The sequence below is a fragment of the Ricinus communis genome, chromosome 4 (genome assembly GCF_019578655.1).
Source record: "Ricinus communis isolate WT05 ecotype wild-type chromosome 4, ASM1957865v1, whole genome shotgun sequence".
Classification (NCBI taxonomy): domain Eukaryota; kingdom Viridiplantae; phylum Streptophyta; class Magnoliopsida; order Malpighiales; family Euphorbiaceae; genus Ricinus; species Ricinus communis.
In genome coordinates this window covers 8,185,033-8,209,152 of record NC_063259.1, presented here as the reverse complement: position 1 = coordinate 8,209,152, position 24,120 = coordinate 8,185,033, and the positions used below count along the sequence as shown (strand labels likewise).

Sequence of the window (24,120 nt, the reverse complement as noted above, 5' to 3'; positions counted from 1 at the left end):
AGGTCTCTGAAATTAATATATATCTATAGATGTGACAATCATATATTGGTTTAATGAATAGGTTGGGACAAATACCAATTCCGGATAAAAATTTTCTAATAAATAAATGATAAAAGAGTCAAAATTTCGTTTTTAAACTCGGTGTATATACCACAATGAATAAAAAAAATTATCTTTTAATATTAGATAATTAATATATATTTTATTATTTAAAATTTATAAATATATATTAATATATAAAGAAATATATACACCAAATCTAGATATCATTGACCAGAGTAAAAAAAAGCTTCCAATTAAACTGTCTTCTCCCCATAGGAAACTAAAACCAACCAACTTTAAGAAGTAAGACCCCGATTATATCAAGAAACAGCAAAGTTTCCAATTGATTGAATCCAAAGTGGCAATGCCTAATTGTTAAATATTTAGGGCTCGTTTGTTTATATTTCGATATCAAGATCCGCATGAGAATTAAAATTGAAGGAATTCAGAAACAGAATGAAAGTTTTAATAAACTATTTAGTTGAGCAAGGAGTAAAATAAAAATTTCAATCATTTATTATTATTGTATATTTTAATTGTAATTTCAAATAACCTAATATATATATATATATATATATATATATATATATATATATATATATATATATATTTTGTTGATATGTAATCTTTAAATTTATTGTAAAATTTACTTATTAATTAATAAGTTATTTTTTCAATCAAATCGCAGTTTTGATCTTGAAAAATAGTATCTTAATTATATTTTTATATTATATTAACTATTAAATCAGTTTTTTAATTTTTTAATAATTTTTAATTCTAAAATATGTCATTATAATTATATATTTAATATTAACTTTATATAATTGATAAATCAAGATATAGAAACTTTAACACGTATATTTTTTGACATATAAATTTTATTTATTATGTGTATTTATTTTTAACACATAAATATTAAGTTGATGTATAATTTTTATGTTTATTATATAATTTATAATTAATAAATTAATTTTAAATTAAAAATTAATATGAAAATCCTGAAAATGGTATTTTAATTATATTATTAGTACTATTTTAACTAATAAATTATTTCTTAATTATACAATAAGTTTTTAATCCTAAAAAATAACATGTATCAATTATATATGCAGTATTATTTTGATATATAATTAATAAATCAATGAATAAATATTTTAAAATAACTTTTATATTTATTACATTAATAAAATTTTAAAATATTTTAAATTTCAAAATACTTTAAATTATTATTTTTGCTAAAATATAAAAAGCAATTACACTCATGGAAACTTAACTTGATAGTAAGTGTATATCTCAACTTGATTTAGATCTCAAGTTCGATTTCTCTTTCATCATTTATAGCTCAAAAAAAAATATAGTAAATAATTATAAAATATCAATAATTTTATTAAATATTTTTTATAAATTTATTTTAAAATGTAATATATAATCAAAATAATAAAAATAACTATGTAAATACATGGGTAAAAAATTTAGTTGATTTAAATTAAATTATATGGAAATAAAAGGTTTATTCCTTAAAGAAAAGAAGAAATGGTATCTACTTTTGATGAAGAATTTCATTTTGATTTTAGAATATTTTTTACCTAGCCAAACATCATCACATAATTTATTCATTCGGATTCCAACTCTGATTTCCACTCAATCTTTCCACCAATCAAGTGCCTTTTAATTTATGTGTGAATCATTATTATTTATTAAGAGTGATGATCCAATAATTCATCAAAAGACTAATTTAATAAAATGATGATATTTATTTTTATTTTTATATTTTAATATTATTTCTAATATTAATAAGATAGTTAAAAAATTAACAAAACACTTAATTTTTAAAAATAAAATTGATATGGAAAAGTAAAATGAAAACTCATCATTTTATTGGATGACCCTTTTGATGACACAGTGGATCAAATTCATATAATAATTTTTCATTTACTAAGGTATGGAATAATTAAATATTAGCCAATCAAGTGAACCTCACTACCTATAAACTTTTTGCACGACCAAAATATTTAAAAAATAAAAGAGTTGAACTTGTACCTTATGGTCTGGAGTTTTATGATCATTATAACAGTTAAATTAGTGATATTATATAAAATTTAATTTCTTTTTCCTTTTAATTCTTTTTCTCTTTCTATTTAAAGGGGTGAAAGTGCAAAAACCTTTCGTCTACCAAGAATTAAAGAGTTGTGAAAAGAACAATAAAAGAAATGGTGACTAGCCCTCGAACAAATTCTTTAGATTACAGAACGGAGCTTCTATCACCACCTCCGCCGGGAGAGGAGCCGCCGGTGACAAGTGTGCCGTCATGGCGACTAACTATGGATAATATTCACTTGCCTGAAAGACGTGAGGAATCTCATTTTAGCATTGCTTATTTCTTGAAAACACTGAGTAAGCTTCCATTTTCTCTAGCTATTGTTTTAGCCTGATATTATTCTTTCTTTTTTTTTTTTTTTTTTTTTTGCTTTTATTCAACTTTTATCTTTATGTTTCCTTTTACCTTGTGGAGAGAGACAAAGAGAAATTGCAGAATATTACAGAAGGCAGGAAAAACTTCTTAAAGAGTTCAGTGAAGTGGACTCCTTCACTGAGCTTGGCACTTTGCCTGGAGCTTTGTCTGAGGTTTATTTCCTTTGCAACTTTTTGTCTGTATCCATTGTCATATTTAATAATTTGACCATGTTTAAATATGTACCTAACTTTGACAAAAAAAAAAAAAATGTCTTAGGTTGGTTTGAGCATTGCTGATATAGAATTTATTAGTAAGATAAACTATTTTTAGATCTTATCTAATAATAATTTGAGATTTTAAGTAAATGTAATTAGAAGTTGATATAACTTTAAATAATAAAATATATATCAATCATGTAGTAATTTAAAATAAATATAAATATTTATTGTCATTACATGCGACAACAAACAATGAGTCTATGAAATTATTTGAGATTTTTTTATTAAATATCTGAATTTTATATCATTTTCTATTTCGTTCGAAAATATATACATATAATTTAGATAAAAATTTCTTAACATAAAATCAACATATGTTAATTTACATTTCAAAAATATGTTAGCGATATAAACTATTTTAAGGTCTAGCCTAATAGTTAATACTAATAATAATAGCATTCAAATTTGTAAATTAAAATGTCACAATTTAGTTGGTTTTATTTAATTTATAATTTAATATTCTTCTTGAAATATAAAATAGCATGTTGTGTCTGACATACTTATGATTGAAAATAAAGTAAATTTTCCAATGTATCTGCAACTCACATGGGGATTTCAGAGTGAAATAAAGCAAGTGGCAAGGAGTGAGAAAATGGCAATCTATGCATCAAACATAGCGAACATGGTGCTTTTCATAGCAAAAGTATATGCTTCAGTTGAGAGCAAATCCATGGCAGTAATAGCTTCAACAGTCGACTCTCTTTTGGATCTCTTGTCTGGTTTTATTTTATGGTTTACTGATTATGCTATGAGGTCCCCCAATCAGTACCGATATCCCATTGGCAAGCAGAGGATGCAACCTGTGGTAATTAATTAGTAGCCCTTTCCTCTCATATTTTCCCAGTTGAATTCTATATACTTACTCTCTCTCGTTTTATTAAGGAACAAAACAGTAACCAAACTGGGTTAGTCCAGTAAGTAAGCGACAGTATTTCTGTTTTTTATAAACTACAGTTCAGTTTTTTTTTTCTTTTTCTGAAAAGTATTTAGGAATTTATTAATAAAGCATTCATATAGAGAATTACGTTCCTAAAATTGCCCCGATATTCTGAAAAATTATACATAAAATATTAAATCTGATAGCATATTAAGTAATTAAAAAACAAAAGGTATTAATAAATTTCTAAACTTTCATTCAAAAAGTTAAAATACCTCAATTACACCGCTAAGATTTAAAGCTTAGGAATTTAATTACTTTGATCAAACGTTTAAAACTTATCATTATATTTTGCCTATATATATATACACACACACGGGCGGCAGAGGGCTAGGGAGGAAGAAACCTAAGAGAAGAGAAGAAACCTAAGAGAAGAGTGTTTTCTCTTAGGTCTTTCTTTTTTCAGTGCAACACAGGAAAGGAGCTGGTGGTTACACGCTTAGTTGTACTGACCCTGCCCCTTCTAATCGACCTATATAATTTCTGAAATTTAAATTTAATAATATATAATTTTAATTTTTGACAAATAAAATTTTTATTTTAAATTTTTTTTATTAATTTATTGATTCATAAGTTACATTCTTAATTAGAAACTGACTCAAATCCTAAAAAATAATATACTAATTATATTCTAATATTATATTAACTAATAAATAGTTTTTTAATAAGATAATGATACTAATTTTATCCTAACAATAGCATATTAATTAATAAATTAGTTTTATAATTAGATAGTAATTTGAATTCTAAAAATAATATTTTAAATTATATATTAAATATTATATTCAATAATAAATTAATTTTTAATTATATAATAAACTTTTAATTATAAAAAATAATATCAATTATATTGATATAATAATTTATATAATATTAAAATTAATGAATAAATAATTTTAAATAATTTTATATTATTCTATTAATAGAATTTTGAAATTTTTAAAAATATTAAAAATATTTAAAAGTAATTTATTTACTATTACTTTTTAAAATTTTATAAATTAATATTAAATATTAAAATTTTATTAAATCTATCGATTTAATTTTATAATTAAAAAAATAATAACGGTCGTGCAATGTTAAGATAAATGACTAATTAAAAATAATTAGACAACAACATTCTTATAGAAATTAAAATTTTGTTGAGTTGCATAGCATATAATGTAGAATTATAAATTATTTAATATAAATGTATATTGTAACGTATGGGTAGTAAATAGTATGCATTCCTCGATCCTAACAAATACTTTGCTCTGCAAATTTGTGGCATTTAATAAATGTGTATAGGCATCAACCTTAAATTAGGTAATTCATAATTCTTTAGAATGGACTTATGAGTGGATTATCTCCATTAAAGATTTTCTATAATGTTTGACCACACGATCTACATTAGTAATTTTGTTTAATAAAGTCACTAAAGCAATATATTTTAATTCCTATTTGAATTCTGTACAGATTATCTAAAATAATCTCACTTTGGCCATTAATTGAGTATACCACTTCAATATTTTTTTTAGTACTATATTTCATAAAAGAAAAAACCGAGTAAATGAAATATATTTGTAAGTATGAGAAAACAATCCCGTAAAAGGAATATATTTATAAATATGAAAAAACAATATTTGTGAGTATGAGAAAATGATCTCGAAAAAAATGTATATTTTTTAATATAAGCAAACAACATCATAAGAATGGTATATTTGTAAATACTATAAAACCACCTCGAATGAGCGACAACTTTCTTGGCAATCAAACAATAAAAGAATAATGAGAAAAAAAAAAACTAAAGTTACAACAATAATTAACTCGAACAAGTAGAATAGAGAGATTTGAATTATGAATGTGATTTAGCTTTCACTAATCCAGACATTGTTTTGCAGGGAATAGTTGTTTTTGCATCAGTAATGGCAACTCTCGGATTACAAATACTGTTCGAATCGGGACGAGAACTCATCACTCAGGTATACATCAATTTCTTTTTATACTAATTGATTCTAACTGTAGATTGTAACTCAGAGACGTCACAATTCTAAGAACCACTCAAGTACCGATTAAAGTTTTTATATACTAATGACTTTGCATTTATAAGTGCAGGCTCAGCCGGACAGAGATCCTAACAAGGAAAAATGGATGATTGGGATTATGGTTTCAGTTACACTGATTAAATTCATACTAATGGTATATTGTCGCAGATTCCAAAATGAAATCGTCAGGGCATATGCTCAAGATCATTTTTTTGATGTCATTACCAACTCAATTGGTCTTGCCACTGCCGTTCTAACTATCAGATTTTACTGGTGGCTTGATCCTCTTGGCGCTATATTAGTAAGTGTTAAAAAGAATTATTTCATCCAAAAATTTAAATTATTAAATGAAGTTTTAATAATTTTTATGTTTCTAATAATAATTTCATATCTTAATACATAATTATGCGCTTCATAATAATTAGTGAATATCTCAAAATAAGATTGGTTGAATATGCAATGTCTTATTAATAAAGTATTTTAATTAAAAAATTAATTTATTATCAACATATTAATTAATATATCAACAAAATATTTTGAAAGCATATTACATTATTTTTCCGTATTTTAAGTTTTACAAAAATTTATATTGAACTATTTGGACTCTCTCAAATGTATAAATAGTATAATATTATACTTTATTAATTACTTATAGGATTAGAAATATATCAAATTAAATACATTATATAATAGAATTAGAATAAAATTAATTAATTACTGATTAATTCTAATAGGATTAAGAATGTACTAAAGTAAATTAATTTTATATATATATAGAATTATGATAGAATTAAGCTGAAATTTATATTAGTTATTGATTACTCTAAAATTATTGAAGTCAATTGGCTATAATCTAGTGTAACTTGAACTAAAAGGTTAAGTACTTAAACTATAACGGTTAACTTATTTAGCTCTTAAATATTTAATTTTTATAACATGATTGGAGATATTATATTCTATATTGAATAAAAATCAAGAGAATTTGAATCTTATAAAGTTTAAAAATTGAAAAAGGTTTGAGAAGAAGAAGCAAATACAGTTAAGGATAAAACCTAACTAACAAATATTAGCTAGATATATATGTATCAATTCAGTTACAAAGATATACATTATCTCTAATAAAAATACCTCTTTTATGCATTTTTTTAATAAAAAATAATAATTGTAACACAATGAGAAAAAAATAGATAATACTTCAAGAGCGAGTCATGACCTCATTTATATCATTAGATGATATTTAACATTAGAAATAAATATTTAAAATTAAATTAACAAAACTCATTGAGGTTCAAAAATAATTTAAAAATTGACTCAAATTCATGTGGTGTGACAATGTTAACTCTACTTCATTTCTCATTATAAGCCATTAGGATGGAAATAGACACCTGATGCTTGAGCTATTTATTTAATAAACTAATGATAGTAACATGATGAAAATTATTATAACTACAAAAATGCAGATAGCATTATACACAATAACCAATTGGGCAAATACGGTCATGGAGAACGTTTGGTCATTGATAGGGAGGACAGCCCCACCAGAGTATTTAACGAAGCTAACATATCTAATTTGGAATCATCATGAGGAGATAAAGCATATAGACACAGTTAGGGCATACACATTTGGGTGTCATTACTTTGTAGAAGCAGATATTGTGCTGCCAGAGGACATGTCCCTTTCTCAAGCACATAACATAGGTGAGACTCTTCAAGAGAAGCTTGAACAACTTCCTCAGGTCGAACGAGCTTTTGTGCATGTTGACTTTGAGTTCACCCATCAGCCCGAGCATAAGCCTAAGCGAACATGACCATCGACCAGCGAGAAGAACACTAGTCACACATATAGGTTGCCACTGTTTAAGTTATTTGTATACGTCGCACCTCATACTGAGGAGCAACTAGAACTCCAATTATTGACACAGTTGTTATGTAAATTGTATTGCTAATAATATGATTACAAAATCAATGGTTCATGAGTTGATGAACAAGATCTTTTTTAATTACTATGGGCTGCGAATTGGTTGTAGGAGTGTCACGTGTGTGGTACACGAACCGTTGAGAAATGATTTGTGCTTCTGACTTTTAATAAGAAAAACTATGGGTTTTCAAACGCTTTTTAACCAAAATGTTTAGATGCTCTATAAAAAAGGCTATGAATGACTATAAATATGAATGAAAAAATAATGGAATAATATTACTTAAAAGTTTTAAAAGTACAAAAAAGCTTGATTGCAATGTAAATACTGAGAGAATTTTTTTATTAAATATATGTCTAAATTTGTGTGTGATGTTGGCGTATGTTTTCTGCATTTCCGTAACTTCCACAAAGCATAAGTACATAATGAAAAAACTAAATATTTGAATTGAACAACAATCGGTCATTATCCTTGTCAACATGATAACCTTTATCAACACGAGCATTACGAGCTAAAGTTCTAAATAATTGTTATGGAGGGAGTTCCAAATAAGTTTGCTTGTTCTCCTACCCTTTTAAATAACTGCTAGAATTATGTGACAAAACTAAAATAATTAAAATAACTATTTAAATTAAATCTTCTAATCAATAACTTTCACAAAGGCTAGACTTAATTTTTTAGACTGGGTTTCACTAATTTCTAAGCCTCAGTTATTTATTTATGGACTGAAAAAATTATGATGTAAACAAATGCCTCCTTGCATGTGTATAGCTTGGCTCATAAGCCAAGAGTCTATATACATGCAACAAATATAAGCTTAAGGTCCATATTTACTCTCTCCTTCTAAAAATCCACAAACCTGTCTAATTCTTTTTTTTTTCTTTTTGTAATTTCAATCACAACAAAATAATACCCATTACCTCTCTGAAAAAACCCACCTGCAAAAATTAACACCTCTTCCACTAGCGGCATTACAAGGAGCGATTGTCAGAGTATGCCTTAAAAATAAGAAATTGTTAAATGATCTATGTTAATTTATATATCATAATTGATGATATACAATTATACTGAAGGCATTGTTCGACTTTTAATGGTATGAGTAGTTGTAGTATTAGTAAGAAATAATCTAGAGCGTTAGAGATGAACACCATGGAATATAAATACAAATGTAAGAAAAATTATAAACTGAGTTTTTAATGATGAGGTTATCATTATATACGTTCCTAAACTTTGTTCATAGTCAATGTTTATTCAGTAATTACATATTGATTGTTGGATATTGATCAAACATTTGAGACTACCACAATGTGTTATCACTTACTTATGAAGTAAGCAATTTTTCTCATAAGGTTGAGAAATAAGGATTCCGAGATAAGCATATGGGTGCTTGTTACAAGAAAAAATACTCATTGAACATGACCCTTTTCAGTAGTCCATATGGAATTTACCCTAAGATTCTATGGATAATACTCTTGTGACAATCATGTAAGACGTGATCCTTATACTTCAGATAACAATATATTATCTTATATGAGGATCACTATACTTTCATACTATCTTATGTTCTTCTATCCTTGGAGCGTCCAATAGATAGTCATTGGGTATAATAAGATTCATATGAAGATAATAAGTTATCAATAAAGAATTTATTACTCAAAATAATATATCATGGTACCTTATCCTAATGATTCTTGATATTCTTTAACATGAAAATTCTTGGCCAATGTTATTTGAGTAAAGATTATAAAAGATATTTCATAGATTTTACTCAAAATGTTATATGTAATTATCAAGAACAAATATGACTGATTCAATTATAGAGTTGACACTTACATCTATGCTCTAGTGAAAGGATCGAATTACATTATATGATTGTATATTGCAAAGGTTGATTAAAGTAATTTTAATCATCCCTACAGTTTTGGCTGGTCATGATGCATTACTAAATGCCATTCTTGATCTATGAATTTGGATTAAAGTAAAAAATAGAAAATTAATATTGAATTAAAAGAGTTAATTCATAATCCATATTCATTACTGTAATACCCATTTTTTTTAAAATAAATAAATAAATAAATAATAATAATAATAATAATAATAGTTATATAAAAAAAATATTTTTCTTTTTCTTTTCTTCCTTATCCCTCTCCTCTCTCCCTCTTTCCTTTCCTTCTCTTTTATTTTCCTTCCTCCCTCATCCTTCTTTCTCCCTCCCCCTTTTCTCCTTCCCACTGGCTGCCCCACCTTCCCCACCGCCTGTGTGTCGCTGCCAACCCTCTCCTCCCCTCCCGCCGTTGCAGCGCTGCCTTCTGCTCCTTCCTCCTTTCCGCGCGACGCCGACGAAGGAGAGAGGGGCTGCCGATGCTGTTTCGACCGCCTGCCATCCTCTTTTCAGCAAACCAACGCTGAAAATGGGCTCCCCACCCCCAAAAACCCCGGAAATGACTCTCCCCCACCGGAAAATCCTCGCCGGCAGCCTCGGGAAGCATCACCGGTGCAGCCTCTTTTCGGACCCGATCCGGTGCCTTCCAGCCACTTTCCAGCTGAAATTCTTATACTTCCGGACTCCCCACAACTCGAGCTTCGCGTAGGTGCTTGTGGATTTGAATTTCGACACCGTTGGCAGGACCAGCTTCTGGACCCCGGTGTTTTCCGGATGCGCGAAATATTACAATTTTGACTTGGTATAATTTTATTTAGACTCTGAAAATTATATTGTAATGTTAGAAAATTATTGTGGCTATTAATTGCTTGTGATGGCTAGTTTAAAAATAAATTAAATTTAATTAATTGTGTTGTGGTATATTGCGGAGTCGGGAAAATAATAATGTAGTTCTTATGGCCCGGCTCCTGTTATTTAATTCCAGCATATTTGATGTGTCTTTGGCAGGTTCTGGACCCATTTTATAGGAGGTAAATGTCCGTAATTTAGGGGAAGTTCTGCCGATTTTTTGACAGATTTCTCGAGTCTAAATTAATTTTAGGCAGTCTACTCTAGGAGTCCAGATCTAGGAAAAATTTAAGAATGTCTATTAATTGAATATTTTTCGTGACTAGATAATCCAGCCTTCCGCCAGCTCCATCCGAGGCGTAGGAGCGGACTACGGAACGCATTAGAACTATGAGTTAAAGTCACATAATCTCTGCACTATTTTCAAGTCTAAATTTAATATGCTACTTTAGAAATTATGTTTAACATGATTATTAGTATCACAATATAAATAATTTCATTTAATTATTAATTACTGAGAATAATTTTAATATTATTATCAGTAATATTATATTGTTATTTTGATAGTTAATGTTATATTAATACAACCATCATTATTATTATTTCCACACACAAATTGCATGTTTGCTTTGTTCGAATTTCTTAATCTTTATTTCGGTATGTGTTGAATGATTTTGTTAGACTATGATTATTATATATGTGTTGATTGTGATATTGGGATGAGGCTTCAGTAGAACATGCCACCTGATAGGTTACATCAGGACCGCGTGCACACCACTAATGGTTAAAGATAGGTAACAAGGTTATTATGGATTTTTATCCTGGTCGAGTATAACCCTCTAGGTTGTGAAAGTTGACTGCCGGAGAAAGGTCCCTGGTCGAGCAATGCTCTCTGGGCATCGACTTAGTTGGGAATCAAGTGTTCAGGCTGGATGTAAGGACCCTGGTCGAGCTTTGCTCTCTGGGCACCAGACCTATTGGAATTAAGAGAGCCTAAAGGCTGCTAGTAATTGGGGTTAGGATTCTACTGAGCCACTCGTCCCACAAATGTTAAAACGTATTTTATTTTTAAGATTATGATATGATTATAGTATGACTCGTATTTGATGTACATAGTATATTATACTGATTGTAATAATTATTATTTTCTGAGAAGACTGCTATAGTCACAAGATTATTTGATTTTAACTCACCCCGACACTGACAGTCTCAATTTTATTTTTCAGGTGACAGTTAGAGTTCTTCGCCATCCTGCATTGTGACAGTCCGACTTCTTCTCTTTCAGACTTTTTGTAAATAACCTGTACTTCCATATTTTTGTTATTATATACTCTAGACCTTCCGCAGTACTTTCAAATTGTTGTGACTTTTCTGGTTTATGATGAACGTAGGATGTTTTAAGATCAGATAGATTTACTTATGGCATGTCAGTCATGAATTATGATATTTTATTAGCTTTTTATTTGAATTATTGATTGGTAAGGCTTACTACGGGATTCGGTGGCCTTAAGCCTACCCATTCCCTAGGTGCCGGTCACGGGCCCACAGAGCGGGTAGTGACAATTACCAACATGTTAGGAATCTTTTGTTTCACACACAGATAAGCTTTAAGTAAGGATTAAAATGAGGCTTTAAGCATTGGGCTTAAGCTCATATATATTGAGCCTAATTAAAGGTTACTAAATAAGAGCTAATGGACCTTGTATAATAGGCCTATGATGGGTTTATTATCCATGAATTAGTTCTTATATTAATCAAAATCCATTCAAGATAACAAAGTGCAACTTAAATTAAGTTTAAGGTTTTGTGGAAATCCTAAACCTCTAAGGACTTTGATTAAAATGTCATATATATAGAAAGAGATCTGTATAGGGTGGCAAGCTATTATATTTGATGTCTTTGATGAGAAAAGTATTTTCTTGAGAAGAATATCCTAGGTGAGTCAATCAATAAGATTAATTGATTCATCTCCCATACTTAGAACTAGCATTCATTCTCCTACATATCTTATCAATCTCCTAAAAGTTATTTAATAAGATCTTTACTTAGAAGCTTGTATAGATCATCAAAAGAAGCTGCGAAGTACATCAATCTCTTTGAAGAATTAAAAATCATTAAAGCTAGAAACACTTATTGGAATTGGCAACATACTCCCTTTGTAAGCCTTCTTCACCTTTTGCTTGTTTTGTTTGTTATGACTACTTTACATCATTGAGGTTCTTGGTAGGTGATGTATCTAAATGGGGTTTTTTAAGATTGATTTTATGGACATTTGGATGTGAATTGGTCTTAACACTCACCTTATACATATGTTTGTGTGCATTAGGTCCAAAAGAGGTCAAAGGATGAAAAAGGAAAGAATTGGAGCATAATTGGACGTCAAAGCTACCGAAACGAGCTAAGTACGAGCATGAGGAAGCTGAACATGGCCGTGTTGATCTCAACACTAGCCGTGTTCTCAACACGGTCACAAACATGGGCCGTGTTACCAACACGGGGACAAACACGGCCGTGTTGTACATCAAAGAAGAAGTAGATTTTAGGGAGCACAGCCACAGAGAGTAACACGGCCAGGAACACCATCCCGTGTTGAGAACACGGTCGTGCTGGAGGCGACAGGGAGTATTAATTAAAAGAACGAAAAGAAGAGAAGAGTAGGAGGCTAGGGTTAGAACGTCCCAAAACCCTAATTTTTCTCTCCCTAAGGGTTTTCTGAGCTGAGACCAAGGGAAAAGGAGACTTGGATCAAGGTTTCAATCGGATTCCCTTGAAGGATCGAAGATTGGGCAAGGTTCATTGATTGATTTTCAAATCGAGCAAGAGGAACAAGAATCGATTCAATTGGAGCAAAAGGATTTGGGGCTGTTTACTCTCATCCAAGGGTGTAATCGGGTTTTCTCTACCTTTGCTTATTGTTGTAATTGAATTCTTGTATATTTTGAGAATGAACATGATTAGCTAGATTGATTTAATCCATTGGGATTTCTTTACTATGTTGGCTTGAAATTATATTGTTGGATTGTTCGAGTTGGTTTTGTATTCTTCTTGTTTTCAGTATTAATAAGATTATACATTATTCATGAGACGTTGTGAATTGTGATGTTTAGATTGTTTTATGAGATTGAGAAATCCGTTTGGCAATTGGAATTTTGAATAGCAAGAACTAGTTAATAATCGCTTAGAGATAAGGATAATTAACTAGCCGGATTAAGAATTAACAAAGCTTAATAGAGGCGGATTAAAGCTTAATGCTAATTTAAGAATCAATCGTTAGGAAGAGATTCCAACTTTAGGTTATTAGGTTTAGGAATTCGGTTATCTCGAGAGAAAAACCGAATTCGGTTAAGAATTCGTCCACGGGTAGCATAATTAGACTCACCGATCCTTTATCTTTTGTTTGATTGCCAACTAGTTTAGATTCCCTTTGGGTTTGTCTTCTTGTCTTGATTATTTCACTTATCAATTACTCCTGCATCTCCCTTAGAACTTAGCTTGTAGTTAATAGTTAGTTTAGAATTTATTCATCATCCATTTTAGGTTAATATAACAAAGAACAAAGGAGTAACTCTCGGCTTTCGCTTTCCCGAGGAATATGACCTTGATACTCGCCATTAGTGCTAGACTGCATCGATAGATACACTGCCTTAAATTGTAGCTAACACGATTAGCACCCATCAGTAGGAAATGAGAATTTTTTATTTTTCTTCTATTGTGCCTTTCCCTATGTTTTGAAATCAATTTCCAATAGCGATAGCCACACCACAGTAGCAACGCTATCATTAGCGGTATCATCTCACCCGCGCACTGTATCAACTTGCCTTACCAATTGCTTACACATCAACAACTGCTTGCCACCAATAGTAGCCCTTCTATAAGTTATTAAGAACCTTCACTCACACTCATTTTAAAAGCTATCACTAAATAGATCCATATGGCCATGACAACACCGAAATAGATGGCTATCAATATTTCTCCTTTTTAGCTTAAGATCCATTATTTTAAAAATACCAAGAATATTTTTGGGAGGTTTCTTGACAAGTTTTCTCCCTCTTATATTAATAAATCAAAATTTTTTATTGTCTATTATGAAGGAGAAAGAATAAAGGTACCCATTTACCTCCTCTATATTTATTTTTATTTTTATATTTTTGTAGATTTGGGGTGATATTAAATTTAAATATCCATAAATCTTTATCTGTGGAGCAATAAAAGAATTGGTCTTTGCTTAACTTAGAATTTTTGGCATTTCTGTATGTATTTGAGATTGCAAATATTTGAACTGTGTGTATTGGTAACTTATGATATGAATTTAACTCCTTATAGAGACTTAATTGTGTTATCTTTAAAAACTTTTAGTAGGTGAGTGCCTTAATTTTGTAATAATCTTGAAGTATGGCCAATATAAAGCTTCATATATTAATGAATTTGAGGTTCTAGAGCCTTAAAATTTTGATAAATTCGAGGATCTAGAGCCTCAAATTTCGATGAAGTCAAGGATATGTTCACCTCAGAATTTGCAATCTCAACTCAAAACCATTATATTATGACTCCATATGTTAAAGATATATCCAAATTATTATCCTAAAACTTTTTTCTTATGATAACAATCTAACAAATGCATTTTGAAATATTAAAGATGAAAATTCTAGGCTAGAAAAATATAGAAAAATATTTATATGCTTTATGTCTTTTCTAACTTAACTTGGCTTTCAATATCAAATACAATCATCACCAACGCAGTTGTTTCGGCAAATAATATTTGAAACACTTTACACTATAACCATATAACTTTGCTTGGAAGTGCACTTTCTCTTATAAACATCTCATATGCAAACTCAATAGCAAGAAGTAAACTTTTCTATACACATTTCTTTGACTTCTAATCCACTTAAGTTAAAGAGGATAAAAATAAAATATAGATTACCCCACATATTTGTCAACTAAAAGACTCAATTCTTTTAGTTTAAACACACGTGAATATATTGTATGCATCATTTTATAAATTCACATGCATGTATTAATTGTGCCAAATTAAAATAAAATGCTAATGGATTTACTTTTTCATATTTGCATTTTATCTTCAATCTATTCATCTTATTTTTCATTTGTTGGCATATTCAAAGGCCATTAAATTTATAAGAATATGAATGAACATGTGCACCTTTTAAATTATTTTATTTAGGTATAGATGTTGTCATGAACTCTGCAGGGACTTTGAGTTGCTCTCTACCTAGTCAACTTATCACTGATGTAGCTAGTAGATAGGTCTCTTTTACTAATAGTTCTCCAATTATATTTCATGGTTATTTTTGTTGTAACTTTACCTATAAGAGCTACTTTCACTGGGCACTGACTTTATTTTGGATATGATGTAGCTTTGACATACAATGTTTAGCTTTTGCTTTAACTTTATAATATAGCTATGCTTTACATACATACAACTATGCCACTCAACACTTTGCATACTACTCACTCTAATCATTATGCAACCATATTTTTGTTTGCACTTATTTGCATTTTACTTTAAATATTTGTGCTTTTGGCGATATGGTAATTGCTAGAAATCATAACCAAAAAGAATATAGATTACTTAAGATTCAAAAGTGGCCATGAGACTTCCTTTTATTGAAATCAAGCTTTCTTTTTCGAAATAAAATAACATAGTACTTACTTTATATTTGGCTTCACATAAAATAAAATAATATCCTGATGAACATATATAACACAAAAAATACAAAAGAAAATATAAAAAACAACATAAATCTTACTAACTACTAGTGACCACTTTATTGGCCCTAAATTCTCATTTTTTATTTTTCAATCATTTCTCCACATGGTGTGGATAATATTTCTTCAAGTATATATCGAAAATCTCTTCTAGCCTAGGCTTAAAGAATTGGGTATGCCTCTCCATCTCCTACTATGTGAATATAAATTTTCTTAGTAAAGTAGCATACTAAGTGAAGGTTAATCTTGTTAAATATTTAGAGAAAAGCCTCAACTTAAAATTAGCAACTACATTGGTCAATTCACCACATTAGGTTGATTAACATAGATCTGGTGAGGCAAATATGACTTGTTATTATTATGGCCATTTAAGGTTGCCACCCTAACATCCTCCTTGTTATGTGGATGAAAATATCTTCCCTCAGCCTGTAAGGCCTGAGGTTCAACCACACGAGTAACCTCCACTTTTTTTAAAATTTTTATCATTGTTAGTAGAAGATTATCCCTTAAGTTCCTTCGGATTTTGTTTCTCCCTAGTATTGATATTTGAATTCTCATCCCTAAAGCTAGTAGGAGAACTACTAGTTAACTTTTCACTTATTCCTTGTAGAACCTTAAGATGCATATTTTGGATTTTTCAAAACATATTAAAAATTATAACAAAGGATTAGCAAAGGAATCAATCACATTAATACCTAGACCTCCAAGTATATCGACATTAGGTGGTCCATCAATGACTCTTCTAGTAGGTGGCAACACCTCACAATGTTGAGATGTGCCTTGAGATGCCATGTTTCTCTCCAATTGCTCCTGCGGAATAGAGATTTCATGTTCTACTTTATCAACAGCAACACTAGCATCTTGAGACTCCATTGGTTCTTTTTCAGAATTACTTCTTATTCTTAGGTTGATTGTAGAACATCGTTCCATTAAGTATGCCAAATTATATTCGTTATGAATTGCTTGGGGCATGCCACGTGTGTGTGGTACACGAAGCGTTGAGAAAATAATTTATACTTCTAACTTCTAATCAAGACAATTATAGGTTTTCAAATATCTTCCAACTACAATTTATTTAAATGCTCTACAAAAATGGCTATGAATGATTGAAATGTGAATAAAAAAATACTGGAATAATATTACTTGAAGGTTTCAAAAGTATAAAGAAAGCTTGATTGTAATGTAAATAATGAGAGAATTTTTTGTTTAGTTTTCTGAATTTGTATGTGATGTTGGTTGTTGATTACGTCTTCATCGTGTCTCCCTCTTCCTTTTTATTTCCTGCATTTTCATGACTTCCACAAAGCACAATTGTAAAATGAAAAAAATCAACTTCTTGAGTTAAACAATTGTTGTCCTTGTCCTTATCAACACGAGCACCACGAGCCAAAATTCTAAGAAACTGTTGTGGAGAGAGTTTCAAATAATTTTGCTTGCTCTCCAACCCTTTTAAATAACCGTTAAAACCACGTGACAAACCTAAAATAATTAAAATAATTATTTTAATTAAATCTTCTAATCAACAACTTCCACACGGAATGGACTTAATTTTTTAAATTTAGCCTCATTAATTTATGTGCCCTAGTTATTTATTTATTAGGCTAAACAATATGGTGTCAACAATTACATAATAAGAAAAACTAATTCGAAGTAAAAAACTTATTGAAGTTGAAATATGCATTTATCATCAAATTAAATATTAAGTGTGATGAGTAGGATTTTTTATGGAATAATTATTTTGAATTGAGGAGGTCTATATGAAAATGTTGGACATTGTCTCTTTTAGTCGACTAATTTTCTTTATGCATTGTGTTAGATTTGGATCTTGACCTGTCCATGATGAGTGAATTAACCCAGTCCAAAAGATTTATTAGGATTTCTATACAAATGTCTAATAAATAAGACCAACTTTTATACTTCCATCTTTAAAAATTTACAAAAGTACTTTAAAATCAAAAGATATTACTTTTATACGCTAAAATTGAAAAAAAAGCACCCATCTCCTTAGCATTTTTCTTTCTCTTTTCTCTTTTTTTGTACACAATTACATTAGGTAAAAAAAGATTGTGAAAAAAAATAAAGCAAACCATAATTACTATAATGAGAAAAGAAAATTAAGAAAAAATATAACTATAAGAAAAAAGAAAGAAGAGAACCATGCATTAAAAAGAGGTAGCATTAAAGAGAGGATGAATACACTTTTTCTATTTGTTATATTACTTTATTATATTTGAATATTTGATTTTAATGTGTGGTGATGGAAAATGGTCTTTGATGGCTAAGGATTTAAAAAAAAAAAGATAAATGTAAGTAGCTAAAATAACTTGAGTTTGGATTGATTTGAAAGAATTTGAACTGGCTATTTCCTTTTGTTGTTATAGAGAATTGCTTGGGGAACTAATAAAGATTTTTGTAATTAAGAAAACAAGTATATGATTTCTTTTCTATGTATTCTTTAGCTTTAATTTTTGTATTTTGGATTCTTATTTTAGATGAGAAATCATGTGAGAATGTAATTGATTTTATTGAATCAAATATTGCAGTTTAGATGTTGACAAAATGCATGAGTGGAAATAACCAAATAATTTTTTGGTAATATTATTATTGACCCAAATGAGTACAGTAAACAATATATAATAAGTATATTACAAGTTTATTTTAGGTATATGATACTCTGATTTTTACTAAATTTTCTTTATTCAAATATTAAATCATCTTTTATTTATTTTTATATTTTAATATGGACACAATACCTAATTTTCTTCCCACAATGGATATTGGCAAGAAAACACGAGGTATGTAAACTTTGATGTAACAATTTACACTAAGTCCTTTTTGAGTATACAATGAGTATCAATAAAATATATTATAAGTATATATTATATGTATATTTTAAGTATACAAAGGGTACTTTTATAATATGTTCACTGAAGCAACAAAATTTTTGCGTATTGTGGGTGGCGGTTTTAGGCGCGCACCCAAATGTCTCTAGTGACTACAACACTGTAAGGCTTTTTAACCCAATCGGAAACATACTAACTAGTTACAAAGACTAGCGCGGAGATAGAGTCGCCACCCGACTAATTCTCCGAGACACTTTTACTAATTTGAGCGGCGTACCGGATTTTATAAGGAAGCTTCGCCACATCCAGAGATGGATCCAAAAACCAACTTCTTTATTTGTGTATCTTAATCTTTAATTCTATTATTTAACAAGTTATTCCCTATAAATACAACAATTTATATTTACAAGCATCCATTATAGCATGTGAGGTCCTTTTAGGTCTAGCCAATTTTATTAAACTCAACCCATATTTTATTTATTAACCTAATTTACTAATTAATTATGTACAGGTCTTTACCTAGTCAAGCCTAATTATAAGTTATGCTTTGGTTCTAGCCTTTAAGCCTAGTAGACTACTTTTTATGCAAAAGTCCAATTTTGTGATTTTAATCTAAAATGACCAAATTGATTCATTTAAAGCATGGCAAAGCATCCATTGTTCACTTTATCCATTTCCTTTTTACTCTTTTTTCTAATTCCTTTTCACTCTTTTTTCGATTTCTTTCTCATGTCTTAACCAAATTATGCAAAATCAGTCTTGATATGGCAGCCTCATATTTTAGATTCTTGGGATGCATCCCATATGCACTAAATTTGGAGTTTTCACCACCGATTTCCTAGCAAAGCGACATTGGGCTTGTCAAAGGGGAGGAAATCCCTCTCTTGACGAAATTGAACACTCACAGGGCATTTTCAACCATCGGAAAGGTATTTTTCTTGCATTATATCTTGTTTCATATGACTTATACATTAGATATACATGCTATTTACTCAAGACACATGAAAATTTGCAAAAAAATAAGAAAAACCATGCCCTAACCCACAGAGCTGATTCAACTGTGTGCATAGCCGATCGGCTCTATGCAGTGCCGGTTCGGCTTTGCATAGTCTAAACTGACCCTGCACAGGCCGAAAATCAGTTTTTCAGGTTTCTTAACATAAAATAGTAATAAATCAATTACATACTTGTTTGGGATATTTATCTATGTGTATTATTTTCACATACCTTTGTTTATGATTTTTTTAGAGTGACGTTGTATTGATTCTATTCGCTGAAAACTTCTATGGTGCTTGTGAGTGGTTCAATGAGCTACTGAGCTCTATTCAAGCCTAGACTGTGCGATACTAGATTCCACCAATTTGTTGCTACACTTTCATCGGTCATTAGGATGACGGATCACACTTTGGTCTATGCCTTATTAGAGAGGTGGATGGATACCATCCACACCTTCCATACTCCGATTGATGAGTTGACTCTTTTACCACTTTTATTTGTTGCCATTATGGGGATAGACTTTACAAATACGCTTGTACACTTTAATGATGCGATTCACGGTCAATGCTTTAATGTCCGGGAGAGTTATATTATGGACTTACTCGGGTTCTTGTCGGCATGTAAGAATGCACAATAGTTTATTTATCAATGTATTCCTCTCCACTACAATGGCTTCATGCCCCCGAATGCTCGGGATGTGGATCAGATGGCTTAACTCTTGCTTTACAGGTTTGGGCCTTGGAGCTTGGCCTTTTGGTGGGCTCACAGCCTATCTGCACTTCTCGAGCTTTCCTACACTTGAGTCATTGGGGCTCGAGCATGACTGTCCCTTTAGAGTAGGCGAAGGTCCATGTCCACCGCATGTGGATCAACTCCAGGTATAAAGAAAACTCAGTCATTTTATCTATGTTTTACAAGTTCTAGCTACTTACCTTTGCAATTTGTAGATTCGTAGTGCTTGGCTGGGTGAGCACCGTCATTCGGACCCCTACATGCTTCTTGTTGCAAACCTCATTCATAGGAGGGTTCTCCTAGATGGCCCGCGTATTGGGCCTAGTCCTTAGATAAAAGGATATATGGTTGAGAGATGGGCTTAGCAATGAGTTCCATTATCTTCCCCTCTTTTCATGTTTTGGACTGCCGACCTTGTCAGTAAGGAGCTTACTAGGAGTCTGGATAGATTTGATGAGTTTGAGGACCTCACCATCTAATCCTAGAGGACGGACTACACCTCCTTCATTCCTCAACTACTTGGGCCTATACCACTTAGTGATAACATTATGCCTCATGTTTGTTCTTGACTTTGCTTGACTTTTCATTTTCTTTACTTTGCTTGATTACTCATTTTGGTTGTTATGCCACAGTTCTTTCGTTGTGTGGCCCCAGCTCCTGAGCCGACAGAGGGGCAATCTACTCGTCGCTCTAGACCCTCACACGTCTCGGGCTCCTTCGCGGGTGCTACATTTGAGGCACCTCCTACAACGATGCTAAATGTGGTGCTCGAAAGCATTGTATTTCTCCCATATCTGATGGTCTCATACTAGAGTCATGCTGGTGCTATAGAGCATCGGCTCGCCATGGAGCACTACCTTCTGTCGAAATTTACTCTGAGCACTTGCTCGCATGTAAGTTGTATCCCTTTTATTTTACATCTTTTCATTTTCTGAAATGTTAGTAACATATAGAAACTGTCACACAAATCTAGAGAGATCAGTTTGAGCATGTATATCGGCCGGTTAATGCTCTGAGGAGGCAGTTCTTTATCCTTAGTGAGGACTAGCGGGTAAGAATCAAAAAAATTTATGAAATGAAAAAATGTATGCATGTATGTGTGTATCAAATATACTAACTAATCTCCTTTTGGATTTTCTTCAAAGGGACCATGAAATTATGCAAGGGCAGGTAGATGATCGATAACGCCGGATCGAGGCCCAACAGCACAGGATTGACACTCTCACACTTCAACTGTCTACGTTGCAGACCTAGGGGATGGACACTGACTCTAATGAGGGGATGGGAGACTTAGGAGAGATCCCCAACTTTTGATTTTTCTACCATTCTATGTACTTTGCTTTTTGCTGCCTTTTTGTAAGACTCGACTTTTCTGAGATATAAAATTTTGTACTTTGATGTTTAAATCCATGCATTGTCATCATTTTCTTCTCAATATTATATATTTTGGGTATACACATGTCCTGAGACTGAGAAAACACCAAAAATCCTTTAAAATTCCATAAAATCACCTAATGACATCACAGACTTGATTCGGCTATGCGCATAAATGATCGGCTGTATGGTCAGTCGATTCGGCTCTACAGTTGCAAGGTCCAAATTAAACACTTATATGAGGCCTTTAAATATGCATGCACCCCTCACATTTTCCTATATATGATTCACAACTCTAATAGTCGAAAAAAAACATGACTCAAAATAGTGCCAATGCCCTCCAAACTCTTCTTAAAACCCTGATTGGTGATGAATGGATCAAACTTGGAAAATCTCACTTTTCCTCCTTCAAAGCTATGCAATATACCAAGCTTGATTATGGATTTCTTCACTCTGCCGTCAACTTTTGGTTCCCAAGAGATCATGTCTTTCGAGTCAATAGGCAAGAGCTATGCCCATGATTGAAGAATTCTCTGCGATTCTTAGAGGCCCTATGAATTCTACGCATCCGATTGCTTTATTAAGGCTTAATGATCCTTTCTTGGAAAATTGGTAGAGCTATTCAACATGCCCCTTGCTGACGTACTTTCTCATTCTGTTAGTGAGTACATTACCCTTATTTCATTGATCTTTTGTTATGAGAAGAAAGAAAGAGAAACATCTTCTTAGATTAGGATGTTGGGCTTTTGCCTTTATGCCCAATTCCTACTGATTTCTCCTCAAGAAGGGGGAGATATCAGAATTACTGTCATTATTGATCAGGTGGAGCATGGAGCAGATCTTGTTCCAGTCTTCTTAGCTAAAACCATCATTGGGTTAGACATGTACAAAACCTATCAATGGTTTATTTGCAGCCTTTTTCTCTTGTAGGTATGCAGCCAAATCCTTTTTCTCTTTTATTATTTTTGCCTTAACTTTTGCCTAAACACCCTTTCAGATTTTTAACTTAACATACTTTATTTTTGCCTAAGCCGCCCTTTTGAGTTTTCAACTTAGCTATCTTTTTTTCTGCCTTTAGACTCGCTTCAGCGACTTTGCCCTTTAAGTGACAAGGGAGGTGAGGGATGAATTTCATTCTACTGTCATAGAATAAGGGGTCTCACCAATACTTTTTAGAGTTTATGTCAAGGCTGACATAAATATTTTTCTTTTTTTATATTATTTCCTTTCTTTTTAAAGATTTGGCTACATGAGAAGCTTCAAATACTGACCATCCTAGGAAACATTGACAAGTATGAGCCCACGCACGTGCAAGTTCGATCAGTTGTTACCCTTGAGGACCATGATGGTTGGATTTCTTGGATGAAGGGCATTCCGGACACACTTATCTGCTGGACTTGCTCCTGGTGGAGAATTATGCATGTCACACTCATGGCGTACGGTGATTGCATATCTTTATATGGACTACGGCCATCCACCTTCTACATAAATGCAAGAATTTACTATCAATACAGGTGAAAGCAATAGATTCTGAAATTCCCTCCTAAATTCAAAGGCTTCCCATTAAGACATGATTTCTTGGATAAGATGGAGAGACTCTAGCCTCATCAAGATATAAAGCGTAACTTTAACTTTAAAGGTGATCTGACCACGGATGACAACTTCAAAGCTTGGGTTGAGCTTCAGATTATCACTTCTCCTAGATTCGCAAGGTTTAAGAGAACTCAAGAGCTAGCTGCTGATTCTAAGAATCTAAATGCAAATGCAAAAAGGAGAAGAATATGAAAATATTTTTTTTTAGATCTCATTTATTTTGCTTAAAACTTTAGGTTAATTTGCCTTTTAGTTAATGCATAAAGTAATAAACAGACATATGTATGTTTGATAAAAATTCTAAATAATTTATTCATTTAGTAAAGGCCCAAATGTGTATATTTTGATTTCTCATGATATAACTCTTGTCATCAGCCAGTCTTTTTAGATTTTCTAGTTGATTATTTTCTTTCATTGCCTTGATTTTTGCTTGACTAGCCTTTTTCAGGTTTTCTAATCAACTTGATAGTTT

The 24,120-nt window shown here is 31.0% G+C and overlaps 1 protein-coding gene across 1 annotated transcript; it reads left to right on the top strand.

Annotated features, from left to right (window-relative positions):
• The first annotated feature begins 2,181 nt into the window (after positions 1-2,181).
• Positions 2,182-7,739, top strand: LOC8286551 (metal tolerance protein 9-like). Its single transcript, XM_002515773.4, has 6 exons — positions 2,182-2,436; positions 2,555-2,667; positions 3,335-3,580; positions 5,593-5,673; positions 5,807-6,037; positions 7,197-7,739. The coding sequence occupies exons 1-6, from the start codon at positions 2,253-2,255 to the stop codon at positions 7,542-7,544; spliced, it is 1,203 nt and encodes a 400-aa protein (XP_002515819.3). The 5' UTR covers positions 2,182-2,252; the 3' UTR covers positions 7,545-7,739.
• The last annotated feature ends 16,381 nt before the right edge of the window (positions 7,740-24,120 follow it).